This window comes from Mycteria americana, chromosome Z, assembly GCF_035582795.1.
Source record: "Mycteria americana isolate JAX WOST 10 ecotype Jacksonville Zoo and Gardens chromosome Z, USCA_MyAme_1.0, whole genome shotgun sequence".
NCBI lineage: Eukaryota > Metazoa > Chordata > Aves > Ciconiiformes > Ciconiidae > Mycteria > Mycteria americana.
Genome location: NC_134396.1, coordinates 54,422,256 through 54,441,380, shown reverse-complemented (window position 1 = coordinate 54,441,380; position 19,125 = coordinate 54,422,256). Strand labels below are relative to the sequence as shown.

General features: G+C 41.1%; 1 protein-coding gene across 2 annotated transcripts in view; it reads left to right on the top strand.

The window, feature by feature from the left end:
- The window catches only part of EFNA5 (ephrin A5), a 215,702-nt gene extending 200,049 nt beyond the window's left edge, over positions 1 to 15,653 (top strand). For both annotated transcript variants that reach the window (XM_075527191.1, XM_075527190.1), the window contains 3 exons: positions 5,994 to 6,059; positions 6,450 to 6,530; positions 11,488 to 15,653. In XM_075527191.1, the coding sequence (XP_075383306.1) occupies positions 5,994 to 6,059; positions 6,450 to 6,530; positions 11,488 to 11,609 (269 nt within the window). In that variant the 3' untranslated portion in view covers positions 11,610 to 15,653. The remainder of the gene's footprint in view (positions 1 to 5,993; positions 6,060 to 6,449; positions 6,531 to 11,487) is intronic.
- The last annotated feature ends 3,472 nt before the right edge of the window (positions 15,654 to 19,125 follow it).

Genomic DNA, 19,125 nt, shown 5'->3' with positions numbered 1-19,125 from the left:
GAAGAAGAAAGGAAGCAAAGAAAAAATATTGATTGCAGTCATCCAGCTTGGCAAACCGTTCTTAATTTCTCAGGAAGGCCAAAGAGATTGCAGTGTATCCCTTCATCACCTTGGTGGTGGTTGTTGAGGCAGATGTGAGAGCAGAACAATATGTCACTTGATTTTTATTTATTTTTTATTCATTATTATTCCTTCTGAAGGAGTAAAACACTGATTAAAGAGGAATCTTTCTGGGTTTACTGCAAATAATGACAGTACATAATTTCCCTGGAAAGGAAAAAAGCACTTTTTCATACTTATCGCTAAAACTGCATCTATTTCTGGGATGATGATTTAAATGCAGCTGCTATGGTTGCAATAGAACTGCAGTTCATGATGTAGTCTAAGTTGCAAACCTGTGTGAGGACTGGTGGAAAAAGATTTAAGCAGGGAATGAACTTTAATATTTTTTTTCCAAATAACATAGCCAATCACTAGCTGTTGTTTGCTCTTAAGTGTATGCAAATATTATGTACACCTACAAACTTCATATCTACAAAGCATTAATTTTCTGGTTTTCCAGATAGAATATTATTAGCTCCTAGCTATCCTAACTAGTCAGTGGTATCCTAGTTAGTCACTGACTAACAGAGTATTCTGATAAACAGCAGTGAGCAAAACATGCTCATTTTATGGACATAAGCAACAGCATGTAACATCAAAGCTAAAAATTGCCTTTAAATAAATGTGTGTCATGATGCCCTTCTGAAATAATTTCTGAGCAGGAAAAATCTGTTAGTGACAAAATTACCATAGGGACTCTGTTTTGGCTAATGTTGGAAATGTTGTTTCCACCTTTATGCTAGTAATGTGGTAAAGACTATAGGATTCTTATCTTTTGAGAAATCTACAACTGCCTGTTCAGTCTGAGCAAAGCTTTTAGCCAGTTCCGTATATTCAATGAGGGCCACAAAAAGGACACAATTTCCTGAATGTAACCACAGAGTGCAAATATTGTGCCCTAAATAACACACCAGTTACTATAAATGTCAGTAGAGGGAGTTTTTCTGACTTTGATTTAGTAAGAGCCTATAGCAAAGCCAGCTGTTAACACTTCTTAACTGCTTGTCATTGTGAAGGGGGGAGCATCATTTCTACACACTTTTGTCTTTTGATTAAAAGAGGGAAACAATCGTTCAAGCACTTCCTGACAGGTGCAAAACCACAGTATTAGCTGTATTGGACTCTACTTTGCTTCTTTTTTGTGTTTGTACTGAATTTGCTAGTTCTTCGTGGTAAGTTCTTCTAGGAAAAAGCTGATACCTGCCTTGGAAACACATCATCAAAGACTAGGGAATTTATTTCAAGTTAGTTGAGAAGCCCTTCAAGTGTGAGCTTAGCATGAAGACAGAGTGTGCGCTCATATGTCTGTGTATAAATCATTTTAGTTATTTGTCACAAACAGGGATGGAATTAATAAAAATGGATGAAACAGTGATAAACAGAACAAACTAACATCTTGCCAGCCCAATCATCTTTTGTAAATCAAGACAGCTTCCAATAGTTGCCATTTTCTGCAAAAGGCAACTTGTTCTGCCCTAATACATAGGTTTTTGAATGATGGGGGAGACTATGCAATGAAATAAAAATTACTTTGCAGTGCTTCAGGCAATATTTTTCAGCTGTAGCTTTTGAGGGTTTTTGCAAGGGCAAAAAAAATGTGTGTGCAAATGGTCTTTCACGAGTGAAAATCTGCACGCCCAAGTCAAGTTGCTTGGTTGCCAGTGTGCATGTTGAACTGCAGGCCAATGTACAATTTCAAAATTGCAGACATTGATGAAAGTTACCAACGTGTTCAGATTGGTAGACAATACACTAGGGAGTCCAGTCTCTGGTGACAGGCAGGTGTATTTCCCTATGATCATGTATTTTGACACAAGCACAGTTCTAGAAAGGAATTTTTCACAGAATCACAGAATCACAGAATCGTATAGGTTGGAAAAGACCTTTAAGATCATCGAGTCCAACCTTAAACCTAACACTACCAAGACCACCACTATACCATGTCCCTAAGCACCTCATCCAAACGTCTTTTAAATACCTCCAGGGACGGCAACTCAATCACTTCCCTGGGCAGCCTGTTCCAATGCCTGATAACCCTTTCAGTGAAGTAAAATTTCCTAATATCCAGTCTAAACCTCCCCTGGCGCAACTTGAGGACATTTCCTCTCGTCCTGTCACTTGTTACATGGGAGAAGAGACCGACCCCCACCTCTCTACAACCTCCTTTCAGGTAGTTGTAGAGAGCAATAAGGTCTCCCCTCAGCCTCCTTTTCTCCAGGCTAAACAACCCCAGTTCCCTCAGCCGCTCCTCATAAGACTTGTGCTCTAGACCCTACCCCAGCTTCGTTGCCCTTCTCTGGACACGCTCCAGCACCTCAATGTCTCTCTTCTAGTGAGGAGCCCAAAACTGAACACAGTATTCCAGGTGCAGCCTCACCAGTGCCGAGTACAGGGGCACGATCACTTCCCTAGTCCTGCTGGCCACGCTATTTCTGATACAAGCCAGGATGCCATTGGCTTTCTTGGCCACCTGGGCACACTGCTGGCTCATATTCGGGCGGCTGTCAACCAACGTGCCCAGGTCCTTTTCTGCTGAACAGCTTTCCAGCCACTCTTCCCCAAGCCTGTAGCGTTGCATGGGGTTGCTGTGGCCCAAGTGCAGGACCTTGCACTTAGCCTTGTTGAACCCCATACAGTTGGCCCCAGCCCATCGATCCAGCCTGTCCAGGTCCCTCTGTAGAGCCTTCCTACCCTCAAGCACATCAACACTCCCACACAACTTGGTGTCATCTACAAACTTACTGAGGGTGCACTCAATCCCTTCGTCCAGATCATTGATAAAGATGTTAAACAGAACTGGCCCCAACACAGAGCCCTGGGGAACACCGCTTGTGACTGGCCACCAACTGGAGTAAACTCCCTTCACCACCACTCTTCGGGCCCGGCCGTCCAGCCAGTTCTTTACCCAGCAAAGAGTATACCTGTCCAAGCCATGAGCAGCCAGTTTCTCCAGGAGAATGCTGTGGGAAACTGTGTCAAAGGCTTTACTGAAGTCTAGATAGACAACATCCACAGCCTTTCCCTCATCCACTAGGCGGGTCACCTTGTCGTAGAAGGAGATCAGGTTGGTCAAGCAGGACCTGCCTTTCCTGAACCCATGCAGGCTGGGCTTGATCCCTTGGTTATTCTCTACGTGCTGTGTGATGGCACTCAGGATGATCTGCTCCATCAGCTTCCCTGGCACCGAGGTCAGGCTGACAGGCCTGTAGTTCCCCGGGTCCTCCTTCCGGCCCTTCTTGAAGATAGGCGTCACATTTGCTAATCTCCAGTCAGCAGGGACCTCCCCAGTTAGCCAGGACTGCTGGTAAATAATGGAAGGGGGCTTGGTGAGCACATCTGCCAGTTCCTTCAGTACTCTTGGGTGGATCTCATCAGGCCCCATAGACTTGTGAGTGTTTAAGTGGTGCAGCAGGTCACTAACCATTTCCCCCTGGATTATGGGGGCTCCATTCTGGTTCCTGTCCCTATCTTCCAACTCCAGGGGCTGGGTACCCAGAGAACAATTGGCCCTGCTATTAAAGACTGAGGCAAAGAAGGCATTAAGTACCTCAGCCTTTTCCTCATCCTTGGTCACTGTGTTCCCTCCCCCATCTACTAGGGGCTGGAGATTCTCCTTAGCTCTCCTTTTGCTGCTAATGTATTTGAAGAAGTATTTTTTGTTGTCTTTTACAGCAGCAGCCGGATTGATCTCTAGCTCAGCTTTGGCCCTTCTAATTTTCTCCCTGCACAGCCTCGCTACACCTTTGTAGTCCTCCTGACTTGCACGCCCCTTCTTCCAGAGGTCATAGACTCTCCTCTTTTTCCTGAGTTCGAGCCAGAGCTCTCTAGTCAGCCAGGCCGGTTTCTTCCCTGCCAGCTCATCTTTCGACACGTGGGGACAGCCCGCTCTTGTGACTTTAGGACTTCCTCCTTAAAGAATGTCCAGCCTTCCTGGACTCCTTTGCCCTTTAGGGCTGCCTCCCAGGGGACTCTCTCGACCAGTCTCCTAAATGGGCCGAAGTCTGCCCTCCGGAAGTCTAAAGTGGCAGTTCTGCTGACCCCCGTCGCTGCTTCTCCAAGTATCAAAAACTCTATCATTTCGTGATCGCTCTGCCCAAGACAGCCTCCAACCATCACATGGCTCACAAGTCCTTCTCTGTTTGTGAACAAGAGGTCCAGCGGGGTGCCTTCCCTCGTTGGCTCACTCACCAGCTGCGTCAGGAAGTTATCTGCCACACGCTCCAGGAACCTCCTAGACTGTTTCCTCTCTGCTGTATTGTATTTCCAGCAGACACCCGGCAGGTTGAAGTCCCCCACAAGAACAAGGGCTAGCGATCGTGAGGCTTCTCCCAGCTGCTTATAGAATAGTTCATTTGTCTCCTCATCCTGGTTGGGGGGTCTGTAACAGACTCCCACCACAATATCTGCCTTGTTGGCCTTCCCCCTGATTCTTACCCATAGACACTCCACCCTATCATCACCGTCATCGAGCTCTAAACTATCCAGACACTCCCTGACATACAGGGCTACCCCACCACCTCTCCTGCCTCGCCTATCCCTCCTGAAGAGTTTATAGCCATCCATCGCTGCACTCCAGTTGTGCGAGTCATCCCACCACGTTTCTGTGATGGCAACCATATCATAGTTTTCCTGATGTACAATGGCTTCCAAGTCCTCCTGCTTGTTGCCCATGCTGCGCACATTGGTGTAGAGGCACTTCAGCTGGGCTGTCGTCCGTGGTTCCTTCATAGAAGAACACCCCTTGTGTGCTTTGAGGTGTTTCACTGGTGTTTCCCTCTTGGCTCCTATTGCCTCAGTATCCCCTGGCTCAACTCCGCTCGACTTTGGCTGTGCCCCAGCGTACCCCGCACATCTCAGAGACAAAGGCTGAGTGCCCTCGCTGGCACCCGCTCCCTCTAACCGTGGCATGTCGTCCCTCAGATTCCCTCGGGCAAGCCTGATATTATCCCCCTCCCCCTTCAAGTCTAGTTTAAAGCTCTGTCGATGAGCCCCACAAGTTCCTGGGCAAAGATTTTCTTTCCCCTTTGAGAAAGATGAACGTAGCACTGTATTCACTGTGGCACTGTAGCAATGTATTCACTGTAGCACTTATTCCTGGGAAATAAGTAGGTGCTGACACTAATCTTATGTGTATGATCTTTTGCATTAGTGCTAGACATACTGTTTCCACTTACTCTTTTTCTCCTAATACAGTAAGTACCCTTAAATGAAATACTTTGAATGGGAAATGATGAGGGAGGGTAGAAAGAAGAAATAAACTGGTTTTGGTTTGTTAGTTATATAACATGGGGAATCATGTTTTGACTGAAGCAAGATAAGTATTTTCTCAACAAAGGTAGGTGTATTGGAGCATATGGAGGCTGACTTTGCGGTAGAATTTAATGCATTTCTACTTTTGTGGGAGTATATACATAGTTCTATTTTTAGCATTGTCACCTTCAGCGTAATTTTGGTTTTTCATCCCTTTTTGGGTTGCTGAAGCCTATGGCCTAGTGTTTCAAGACTAGTTTTTCTCTAAGTGATCTTAATTATTCTGAAGTGTAATTTTTCAGAGTAGACACCTGCATTACAGTAGAAACCATATTAAACAACCTCTTGAGAAAAAGATGTGGAAAGGTGAAAGGAGATAATGAAACACTGAAAATACCATGTGCTTCACTTCTTCCATGTAAAATAATCAAAAAAGGGATTAGAATAAAATCTGCAGTTCTTTCCCTGCTTTTGCATAATCAAGCTACTTTGTGCACTTGAAGTCCTTACATGCAGAGAGTGAAATGTGTCCAGCCCTTCAGATGAAGGGAAGATAAAGGATTATTATTTTAGCACAAAAGTTGGTTTGCATTTTCACTCTCTTACTCTTCCACTTGTCTTTCCTTCTTCCCCATTTACAGCTTCTGCGATCCCAGATAATGGAAGGAGATCCTGTCTAAAGCTTAAGGTCTTTGTGCGACCAGCAAGTAAGTTCTTCAGATTAAGCTTTCGAGGGTGGCTTTGTAGCGCATGCTTTACTGCGTGGTCTAGTAAACAGCAGTAAATCTTTTTTTTACTGTTAAATCTTTTGTATCTGTTCTGTACAGCAACATTTGTGTTATGATTTTCATCGTATTTTATTATCATTTCTCATAAAGCTTTGTTTTAATTACATGGCAGTTGCTAACTTGTTGTTTCTTAAACTGTTGTACAAATGGAAGACTATGTGGCATTTGGACAAGTGCCACAGACTTTAAAATACACATATGCTTAATTATATATAGTAAATAGAGAGAAAAAAGAGAGAAAAAAGGAAAGTGGGGAGTTTAAGGGTGTCTCACTAACATGTTTGGCTGTTATCTCTATTTTTGTTATAGACAGCTGTATGAAAACTATAGGTGTTCATGATCGTGTTTTCGATGTTAACGACAAAGTAGAAAATTCATTAGAACCAGCAGGTTAGTATGCTTAGAGAATATCTTTTAACAAATGCGTGTATCCCTCTGGTGCTTCAGTACTTTTTTTCCTCTTCTCTCTGCATGCTTTGCATCATACAACTGCCCTGCCTTTGCACATTTCTAGCAGTGCTAATATCACTTATGGTATATTTCCTGTATCCTTGTTTGATGCAGAGGAGGAAAAATGTTGCTTTATTTGTTTTTTGGGTGATATGGTTTAATAAAATACAGTGTGTGCCAGTGTAAAATTTTCACCAGTATCCTGAAGTCACTGGCCCATTGAAGCCAAGCACACAGCGTGTTGGCAAAACACTCTATTCACTAGCTTGGCCCAAAGTTTTACAAATAAAGTCAATGGGCACACTTCATTTATTACATGGTTTTAAAAGACTTTCAGAAAAACAGAACCACTGCTTGTTTAATGCTGGTGCATGACACAAGCATGCAACTGACAGAGTTAGTGTTTAAGCAAGAAATCAGTCCTTTAAAATTATATACATTTTTATGTATATTTGGTTAGGCAAAGTATCATTTTTACATATATGCACACACACACACACACTCTGATATATATAAATTCCTATCCTGTTTTTATTGAAGCAAACTTAAGTTTTGGGGGGCTTTTCTGTCTTTTTTTGCAAGACACTGCCTTAAGAATAAGAATAATGCTTCCTATGGTAAAGCCCCTCATCTGCCCAGGGCAAAGTTACATTAACCTCCACCATCAAGCAAGCCGATATGTCTCTGTGTGGAAAGTGCACGTGTATTGTTTGTATGGCTCAGGTTTATGACAGACAGAAGCATGTTTAATTCTAGGGGTGTGAGTAATCCCACCAACTTCAATGGGATGGTTCATGACATTAAAATTAGGTGGGTATGTAGGAAAAGTGTTTGCAAGAGTAGTATTACCTGTTTGTTTTATATGTACCTACACACTGCTCACACATTGTTGTATTCAAGCCTCAATAATTAAAATACACAGTTAAATAAACAAATTATAGCAGAAAAAAATTACACACGTACCCTTTAGTACATACCCTGAAGAACAGATTACTAAGATCTTTTTTTTGTTTTTTGCAGTTCCTTTAACTAAAAGTCATTATTTATACAGAAGTATCAATAAGGCTTTCACAAGTTATCCAGTTTGAATGATTTACCTATGGATACACAATAGATTTCGTTATTTTTCGTTAAGACAATTTTCAGAACTCTCCTAAAAATTTTGGGTTTGAGAATCAAAGATGTTCTCTAAGCAAATCTAAATGCAAGGAGAGTGCATTTACATTAGATACATTTGTACATTTATTAACAGCATTCTCCTACAGAAGGCATTAGGATGATCTTTCCTTATCTCGAAGTAACCTGTGAATCTAGAAACTCAATACACTTTTTTATGTTTTGTGATTTGGTGAACATGGGCTAATTAATGTGTATTTCTCCTGTTACTGGTTTGCAAAAGAGATCATCCAAGTAATAAATGCCTGATGGTAGTGAACTTGCTGAGCATTTTTTTTCAGTAGTGCTGCTAACTTCCCATTGAATGGCTATACCTAGCTACCACCATCACAAGAGCATAGCATTAGAAAGCAACAGGCAAACCAGGGAACAAAATCATACAAAGAGCATCCTGCCATCTGAGATGAAATACCGTTTGTGTTACCAGGAGAAACTAATAGCTTTAATTAGAAGGTTTGGTACCAAAAAGTTCCCACTCCTGCTATCAGTGTATGTTTGCATTATTATTTGGTCTAGTCACCATCAGATAATCAGTCATTCCCAGATCTGCTAACTACTGTCACACTTTCTGTTATTAGGCTGTTAGACTTGCCACTGTTTTGGTGGATCTTGTTGCTTGTGATCTGTGTCGTGTACTAATTTACCTGCCTCTGATATGCGTCTTCTGCTTTTGTGCTCTCCCCTAGCCTGCCACTGTCTTCTTCCACAGTAGACAGAAGAATTGGGAGCAGGAGGGTCATGTTCAGGAGTTTTCTTTTAAAAATCTGTCACCATTCTTTTAAACATCACCATTTGCATGATTTTTGAACCCTTGCAATTTCAATGGTTTTGTTCAGAAATTTGTAGGAAACTGGTCTATAGAGATCATCACTGTTTCAGAAGTGGTGAAAGTAATTGGCCCTATTCCTGTCCTCTGCTTCTCTTCCTCCTTAATAACAAAAATTAAAACTCCCTAAACCAAAATTGCATCTGTGCATATCTGGAAAAATTATACCTGAAGCATATGATGTAAAGCTATGTGATCTGGAAAATTCATGGCTGTCAAAATAACTTTTACTAATTACTGCTGGCATTCCCAGTCTTTAGCAGCAACCTCCCAGTCTTTACTCAGGAATTTTGTTCTCTTCATCACTTGCCTTCACTGTTTAAAATAAAACAAAACCTTTTTGCCAAGCATTGAAGATTGTGCAGTGTTACAACTCTGTACCTCCAAGGAAAATCATATTCATAAAATGATTTTGAGAACCATGGATGGATCGTGTGCTCTAGTATACAAGTGCAGAACCCTTGGCACTGCATTGACAGAAAATCCAGATGATTTCTTGGGAGAAACCCCTTAATGTTACATGAAAATTAATTCTTCTGTGAAGAATGGCTTTATAAAAATGACATCATAGAAGATCTCCATATTTTTTATTTAAGAGAATAATCTTTTTGTTTAGGGCTTTTTCGTTGAGTTTTTTTAGCAGTAGCCAGTGTTCCTGTTGTTGCAGTATCAGATAGTCAATGAGAATGAGGATTTATTACTGCTCCACTCTAGTTCTGCGCTATTGTGTTTTAGTGCTGACTCATGGATGTAATTAGGACAAAACTGTTGGCATTCAGTGATGCAAATTCAGACTTCTTTGCAATTCTACTGATGATGCAAGAGGTAGAAGGTAATGCATACCATTCTCCTCTGTAGTTTTAGTTCATGAGCAGTGAGTAAATATTTCCAAATTGGGAAGAGCTGACTCTAAATATATGAAAGGAGGTAGAACAAGGATATTTTTTCCCCGTAACTTCTTAAGAGTATGATTTAATTGGGAAGCTGCTCTTGTGAAGTACTGTATTCTCATTGCAGTGTCACCAAAGTACAAGAGTGTAACTCAGAAGTGAAGTATGAAACAGCTTTTGGTACTGACAGCCACTGGAACTGGCACTTTTCAGTAGCCAGCATTCACTGAAATTTTTAGATTCCTTTGGAATAATTCTGGAGAAAAATTATTAGGGCCTTGTTCAGGGCTGAAGTGCCTGGGAGCGTCTCCCTGCCATACATGGTGAGGAGTCATTCCAGCCAGTGTTTCCCACTGACATCAGCGGGACTTTCATGTGATGGTGTCCTTTTCTTACAAACTTGAACGTATTTACAGCTGATCAGTGCTTGCTTTTCATACTTTTGCCTTGAGCAGCACTGAAGACCTGTTGATAAGCCTGACGTGATTGTAGTGCTAATTAGTGCTGGAAAAAAATGTGATAAATTGCTAATCCAGTTTACTGTGCATCTTGCTGTGTAACTGAACTGGGGCTGAAAAGCCTATTAACCTAAATTATGCTAAGTGGTCTACCTGCTTTTGTGTTAGGTGTCAAGGGTATGAAGAGGAGGGAGCTTGTTTCTAGCTAAAGCTAAGTAACGTGAAATGTTCTATGCCAAAGTGGCACGGTGATCCCAGTGTCCTGACTCCCACTTCCCTTAGTGCCTTTAATTGAAATTGCACAGCTCTCACGCAGTGTAATCCTAGCAGTGCAATTTGTTGAGATGGGAGCTACAAGACAGATACATCACAGATATGTCGACATCTCTCATAAAATGTGGGAGCTTATTACACTAAGTAGTAAAATACTATTAATTTTCCTGGAAACTTAGGCACTCTAAAATAACTTATGAATACATTTTGAGGCCACTTCTTCACACTTCCTGAAAAGGTTTAGCTTATTTCATTCATTTAGTACTAAGAAAATTCAAACCCAGAGCTGACTTTTTATGGCAAGCCTCAGACAGATTACTTTTAAAATAGCCCAGTTAGATAGCTGTGGATATGGAGGGCTTTGCAGAGAAAAATACCACACCTATAACAACACTGAAGTTGAATTTGACTTTACCTACCTTTTTTTATGTTACAAGCTTTGGCTCCAAGGCTGATCTTTAGTTTACAAAAACTAAACAGCTTTATTTGGTATCATAAATTTAGTATTTGCTACTGTGTTCTCTTCTGCCACTAATGTATAAGCAAGTTTTCCCAACTCAGCTCATTCTTTTTTTCATTAGTTTTAGCAGCATCTATGTAAATTGGTATTTTGTGTGCCATAAAAGGTGGTCTGTTACCTGTGAGGTTTTCCAGATTGAGTATGTATTCTATAAAATCGGAGATTGTCATGTGTTAGCCTTTAAAATTCTGCTTCAAGAAAGGGAGACTGGTCTTATATCCCCTGCATATCCCCAGATGCAGTATACTTCAGTGGAAATTTTATGCGTAGAAGTGGAATATATGCTCGGGCTTACAGGCTGTCATTTCAAATTCAGGAGCCAAAATCTGTAGCTCAGTAAGGGGATTAACTGCGAAATTAATTCCAAGCACGTGCAACTCTTCTTCAAGCCCTTTTGAAAATCAGGTGTTTTTATTTAGCTGCCTCCCTATTGACATCACTATCTAATGAGCCATCCAAAGCTAGAACTACAGTGTTTTATTAGAAGAGGAACCTTTCATTCCTCAATCTGCTGAAATCAGACTTACTTTCTGCTCCTCTGGTCTTCAGTGGGAGTTTTGCCAGTAAGAAATGCAGGACTTGGCCCCAAGTTGGTTACATAATGAGGTATTACACGCTTGTGAAAGTCAATGACAGCACAAGGTTCATTGCCCTATTTCATAAAGGCACTGAAATCTACTTACAGTTGTCAGCTCAGTGAGAGTTTATTAAGGATGCAAAATCTCATTGGAATGTATGCTTTCTGTTTGAACAGATGATACCGTACATGAGTCAGCCGAGCCATCCCGTGGTGAGAACGCGGCACAGACACCAAGGATACCCAGCCGGCTTTTGGCAACTGTATTGTTCCTCCTGGCAATGCTTTTGATATTATAGCACAGTATGCTCCGGCAACCTGTCGCAGAAAATATCAGGGTCTTGGAACATCAAAGATCCACCTAACTGCTCATCCCAGGAAAGGGACTTTATTGTTTTTGCAGATGTCAAATTGTTATTTTTCCCTTTTCCCTTTTCTTCTCCCTTTTAGCCTGAACTCAGCAAAAATTTGAAGGGGATAACTAGCTTCAGCACCCATCCCTACCTACCCTGTGACTTTCTTAACCCCTCCATATAAATAAAAGGACTCCAAATGAAAATGCCAAACTATAATAGTGACACTAGTGATTCTTATTTTCCTCTGCATTCTCCTTTAAGAAGTCACCTCTGTTAGCTCACTGTGTCATCCGTATGTGGACAAGGAAGAACAGTGGCAGATGCAGTCAGTGAAGGATAAGGAAAGTGAGTGAAAGCCTGGGAGAGTTTTTCTCTCTGATACAATATTTATGCCTTCTTGTTCAGCACTGTAAGATGATCATGCAAGGCATCATGTCACCATGTCAGGACTGGAGGGGAAATATTAAGAATAGATACAATATAACACCATTTCCTCCAGGAGTTTCTAAATGAACAGGCTTCTGATGTTTCTTATAGGACTGTCTTGAAACATCTTTGACAGTAAAACTTGTGCTCACGAGTAGAAATGCTGTCTTTGGTGAGAGGAAGAATTTAATATTTAGGAATGTTAGCACACAGCAGGCAAGGTCAGATTTCGGAAACTTCACTGGGGGTGTGAGTGCCTCTGTTATTTCGTTTTAAGGGGATAATGCACACCGGATTATTTTATTTTAAAACAAATCACCGTGGTGCTACAATTTTTTTCTTGAAATGCAGAGGCACTTTTGAGAATAAAGTGACCTTCCCCAGCGCTGACTTAGTAGCTGATAGCCTTGGATGCTGCTCTGGGTGTTAATACATGCTAAGAGAGGACATCGGTGGCCAGAGGAAACATGTTTGGGACACAGGATCTCCAGTGTGCTCTTGATTTGTCTCTCCTGCAAGTTCCTCAACCATGGGAATAAACCACACGTAGAAGAAGCCAGGACAGTCTAGTAGCATTGTTTGGTGGGGGGAAAGAAAAGAAGTGTGGAATACGAATTCAAGTGTTGATTTTTTATCTTTTCCCCTTCCAGCACAGTTTGAAGAGTAGAGGAAACGTGTTTATCAGCCAGAGATAAACTAGATGGGCTCCCAAAGACTTAACAAAATATTTTTTTAAAAATCCACTAGAATAGAAAATACATTATTTAGATATACTTTATGCTGAGAGTGAGTATATATGCTTGTCCTATTTAAACATGTGAGAGAAGTGGTAACCCTTGATGCAATTAGGAAATGGGACTGTCTTGTTTGATGGAATTAGGAGTCACCCTGTTTAAGGAATCTGAGCCTTGGCTAACATAGAACTTTAGTCATTTGCCAGGAAGTGCAAGCCTTGGGGTATTTTTTGGCTAGGCTGCCATGAAATTTGGACTGCTAAGCAGAATCAGGGAAACATCAGACCAAGACTGAAACACAGCTTTTCTAACAAAAATGGTGGCAATTATGTTAAATGTGAAACAAAACATGGAGTGCATTCAAGCAAAACAAGGGTTTTCTATATTAATTCTGAAGAAAAAGTCTGCCATAACAAAACTGAGTGATGCCATTAATGGACAGCACTTTGTGGGCTTTTTTTTAATGAAGAAAAGCTTTCCAGAAGTTGAAGCAGCCCACTATTCAAAAAAGGAGGAAAGGGGGAAATAAATGTAAGATGTAAAGGGAGGTTTATGCATGCTAAACTATGATCTGGGCTTGCCTTATATCGTACAACATGGTCATTAATGCAGGGCCTGTGCTTACAGGAGGAATGTAGGAAATTTCCTCTAGTGTGAAGTGCACACAATAAAGATACACAGTCTAAACACTGAGGGAAGTCATCATCTCATTACAGGCTATCTGGTACTTTTCTCTCTTTAATGTGGATGTGCTTGGTGCACACACTAATACTTCCTGTAGGTAGGAATTAAAAGCTTTGGGTGAGGTAAGCTTAATCAAAATGCACCTTATCAAATGGATTATTAACCAGAGTACAAATAATACTGCATGATAGGTAACCGTATTAAAATGATTCATAGCAATTGCAGGCAGTCATACCAGTAGCGCCAATTCAATGTAGAAATGGTGACTTCATTTTTCATCCTTTGTCTCTGAATGATGTCAGAGTTCAAGACGTACACTTATCCACAGCAAAGGATTTTCACTAGTGTTACTCCTGGTGAAATTCACCCCTTTGTTTTATCACAGAGCCCTGCTGTGTAGATGAGGAACGACACGAGTGATGCAGCTGCAAGGCAGGTCCCTGCGCTGCCTGGCGTGGCTGGGAGTGTACCAGACACTGTCAGTTTGAACCTTGATGGCATCAGGCAATCCCAGTCACACCAAGTACATAAATGCTGATGGGCTTTGTGTTGTGTTGCAAATCTCTGGATGCTTTAAATGCAGCTGTTGGTGTAAATTAAGGAGATTTCTGCTCCCTTCCCCTTTATCTGCCCCAGCTCAAGTCTGAGGGACTGATTCTCCCTCAGCCTAGGTGGCTTACTTACCCCCACGACCTGCACTCCTGGCTGCCAAGGGCATTGCAATGTGAAGCAGGGAAAATAGGGATCAGTCAGTTTAGTGGATACTGTGTATCCTTTAATAGACAAGGTAACATTTCGTGTTAGTTTAGAATATTGTTTTGTACTGTACTTACTTGGATGGCGAAGGAAAGACAAGTAAAACTTAAAGCTATGTTCTTTAAATTCTGTATTATTAGCAACCTCTGTTGTATATAGTGTTTGATAATAAAGTATTAATTTGATTCTTATGTCTTTTGTAAGTGAGAACAATAGACTTTCAGGATATTAAAATCACGCGTTGATTACAAGACAGAGCTTTGAAGCATCAAGTGTGATCATGGCTGAGAACTGAGAGACAAGTGGCCATGACACTGCAGCATACAGGACTCATCTTTGAAAATCGTTCATCTATTGCAAGACTTCACAATGTCAAGACCTGGAACAACATGACTTTTGATGATCAGTGTTTTGTCCTCAGTGTTTAAAGGTCTGATGTTGGAGCCCTGTGGTTTCTGTGTTAGTTTTTGTTCTTTTGTATCATGTTTGTTTCTAAAAAGGCTTTGGGGATATAACAACTCTTCTGTTATTTTGTTTGTTTGTTTCTTTTTTCTTTAATTTTTTTCTTCCTGTTTTCCTTCTGGTTTTGTTTCCATGAATATTTTTTTCCAGAAAGGATCTTGCCAGTGTCATGTGCGATATATGTACGTACTTGGTTCCAAAAGAACTAGAAACAAATTTGGGAGGTATTAAGACTAGATGAGTAGATTTGTTTCCTTTCCTATATAATTGTGGAAGGAAAATGGTTGTAGTTGTACCTGTTGATTCCCACCCCTAACCCTCAAAACTGAACTTAATCCATTGCCTTGTGAGAGCGATGATTCAGTCACTTTCAGAGGCTTAGAGTGTTAACTTTTCCCCTCCTTTCATTACGCTTGGATTCTGTAATCACCATTTTTAATGTACAACCCTCCACACTTCTCTTCCCTCTTCCTGCCCTTCCTCCTCTCCCACCCTCCTCCTTTTTTAATTTGGAGCTGTGAATGGGCAGATCTGTTTCTGGTCTGGCATCCCTGAGTTTTTCCCATGCATTCGCCCTCGAGCTTCTCGGATGTGAGACAAATCTCCCTACAATAGGCTTGCTGCCATTGTCTGTACAGTTTAATAGATGCTGGCATGTTGGAGGTTACCCATGAGTCTGCGAAATCTGCTTTCCATGCTTACTCTTGACACTCCATTGAAGACACTCATTGTGTATGCATCTGGGTATGAAAGTCCAGCTCAGTGTGGTCCTGTGCTTGTACTGCCCTGCTTTGCAGTTTCTTTGCACTTATTCATTGAGTGCTGGTTTTGAAATGCTTACATTATATGAACTTAAAAGAAAATGTTAAAAAAAAACCACCCAAAATCCTTGCCCCATAAGATCTGTATTTGTATATACACGTGTCCGTACAATTATACTTAAATAAAATTAAAGATTTTCATCATTTTAATTGGTTCTCTTAGGCTACATTTTTGTTCAATGAATTACGTCTTTATTTTGGGGGCTATTTGTACCTACAACTTACGGGCAATGGAAAGCAATGAGGAGTATGAGTGGGGAAAGTGTGAAGAATGCAGTGGGCACAACGACTGACTATCTGGAGTTGTAACTACCAACATCCTGGCTGCTCTAAAGCCTGGCTGCTCTACTCTTCACCTTTTTTTTGTGTGTGTTCATAGCTCTTCCAAATACTTAGGAGAGTAAGGAACTATTTCAACCAAGTGCTGGAGCATTACATGGTTTCCATCATCACTTTTGCCCTGCTCTGGGCTTCCCGGAGCAGTCTTCCTTACTCCCCTGGGTAACAGGTGGTTGTATGGCGTAATCCTTGCTTCTTGAGGAATAGAGCCAGCCCCAGAGATGTGCAAACAGGGCAGTTGCACACGGTGCCCCCTACCCAGGATGCCCCTCAGACTGACAAAGAGATGGGGTTGGAAGTGGCTTTGAAATCTCAGCCATGTTTTTCTTTACAAATCGGAGGAAAGGGGCTGAGAGCAGTGGATGATCTCAGCATCCCTCATGGATGGGAGAAGTTGAGCAAGGGTGCCTCCTGAAGGGAAGAGGAAGAATGGGGAAGCATGCAACTGGCTGGCCGTTTCTCCTCCTTCTTCCCACCCCTGTTCCCAGAGGCTGATGTAGTGTCTCTAAAAATGCACAGGACTGGATTGGTGTTGACTTGTATTTAGGTCTGAAATGGTTGTCTTTGGCAGTGCCCACTCACTAATTGTATGATAGGTTTAACCTGAGAATTTAGGTCACAGATGGTGGGGGGCACATACAGAAACCTATAATACATGCACTGTGCATTCAAAACTCAGCTGTAATTACACCATGTTACCATTAAACTCACTGAAAGCTTTTTATTACATTTAATTAGTTGACAGGGCAGCAAGTACTAATTATAACTTACTCTAACCTTCTTTAGAAATGAGAAGTGACAGCTTGGTGAGAGGAGAAGTGTGTGAGTATTTGATACAAAGAATTGATGCACCAGACTTTTTTCCTCTGGAGCTGTGATGTTACAACCAGGGCAGGGTTATAAGTGACACATGTTCAGTATGTCTTAACATAATAGCCATGTCCAGAAAATATCCTGCAGTCTGACACACTTAATAGCCTTTGCTCAGAAGACACTCTGCTTTTGCTGAGAATGGTATTTGATTTCATTTTTCTGTATTAGCGTGCACAATGGGCCTTTGTGCTCCCTCATCTTTCCTTCTGCAGAATAATTCTGCTCATAGAATACCTCTGAGGGCATTCTTAGGAATATTCAGGCATGCATCATACCACTATGATATAGTTGTGTGCCAAAGTGGTTTTATTCTTTGAAAACAAAGCTTTGATTTATATAAGTTAGAGATGTGGTAACCAACTGGGACGGTTAATTTTTTACAGGTTTTAACAGCACAGGATTCAAAAGTGTCTCCTTCCTTATGACTCTTATTTTTGTTAGCATTTACCCTTACTAGGAAGTTTAGTTTAAAACATGATTTAACTTTGTATTACAGGTGTATGCCTAAGAACCCAGATCAAGACACAGTCTTCACCGTAAAGGCTGCAGTAGACAACTCTTGTATGAGACGGCTATTTATGTTTGTTTGCTTTCAGCACTATTTCAATTTGCTGTATGAATCAAAGCAAGCTGAAGTATCACCAATTTAAATATTTTGTTAACATTTTCTCCTGGACCACATCATAGAAGCTTTTAAAACAAAGTATTTGTTAGATGCAAAAATATCCTTTAAAGAAAATTCAAAATGGAAGTGATATTGCAAAAAAATGTTGAAGAGCTAAGCAGGTTCTTTGTTGGTTCCCTCCCCCCAGGTAAATCTGTTAGCTGACTGATACTGTCAGTCATATTTAATTTGGAAGAATTCAAACCACAAGATAACTCTTGCAGCCACCAGCACATCTTGAAACACCCATTTTTCCATGATGGTTCTTCAAGCAAGTTTTTGTGTCATTTGCTTGTACAAGAAGGAATTTAAATACAAGAAATTGCAGGGTGGCAAGCTAGATGTCTACTTGGAGGGAAAGAAGAATTTTCTGTTTTGCCTAGAACTTTATGAAAGTGTACACTGCATTCAAGGTCAAGAGTATAGAGTGATTTCTGGATGCTTATCCACCTTGTAATGTATCTCTGAAGTAAAGGAAGGAAGGAAGGTACCTCTTTCTTTATATACAATCTTAAGTGCATTCTTACACACATCTTTCAGTTCTTATATTCAAAGTATGCTCTAAGTGCTATTTTGTGGGACACACTTGCCCACTTAGCAATATATGTTTTCCAGTACTAATTTTAACATTTAAACACATTTCTTTATCCGCAGGCAAAACTGCTGTGGCAAAACTGAAGTTTTTGTCTGGATGGTACTTATAAAAGGCAAGGTCAAATAAACGGATAGGATACTGTAGGTATAAGCATCCCTCTGTTCCTTCTACTTCTGAGAACCAGTTGTGCCTTTTGTTCTCATATACTGTAATTTGCAGTATCTTAACTAAAGGTTCAAGTAATCACTGACCATCTAGTACAGGAAGTGCAGGAGGCTTTTTTTTTTTTCTTTTCTCTCCTCACTCTCACTTTACCTATTGCAAAACAAAGGAATAAGGCGTCTAGAAACTGAATGCAACAAAAGCAAAGCATCTTTAAGCCTAAAGTCGCAACCCTGATGTGATACTGTTCTGATCCTCCTATACTTGGGAATAAATGCAATGCTACATATCGCAAATGGCAAGCTGTGGTCCTGCAGCAACTGTCCTTGCCTAAGGAGAGTCAGAAGAATCAGGCCCTTGTCTGGGTGTGAATGCTTTAGTGGAAACTTGGCATGCTGTGCATCACATAGCACTGCGCATATCCCAGTGCTTCTGTTTGCTACAATAGGGATGGAGAAGGGGTGGGGAAGAAAGAGAGAGCTCATTCAGTCACAGACAGCTAAGCAGCAGCGGGAAGTATATAGCAGACTTTGAGCCAAGGAAATGGCTACTGGTGTAAACTGTCCATGAGTAAAAATCTTGCTTATTTATTGAAATTCATAAAAACATTAAATAGAAAACCTGCAAGGTGCCAGAGTGTGGTCTCTAGAAGTGGTTCGCTAGTCAAGCACTATGCTCGTGGAAGTCAGGGAAAGATTTACGATTCAGTCAGGCCAACACTGATCAGTTTTGAAAACCCACTAGCATTTAAAAGCGTACACCTTACCTTGCCATTCTAAAACAGGAAAAACTTGAAATCTTGCACTCTGCAAAGCTCCTCGAGGCTGTATCTGGAGCTGTTGCATGTGGAGCTGGCAGCTCAGGATTTTGAAGAATCAGGTCCTTGTGAGAGATCTCCCCATTGCTGAGCACTCTGTGTAGCGAATACTTTAATAGTGTTTTT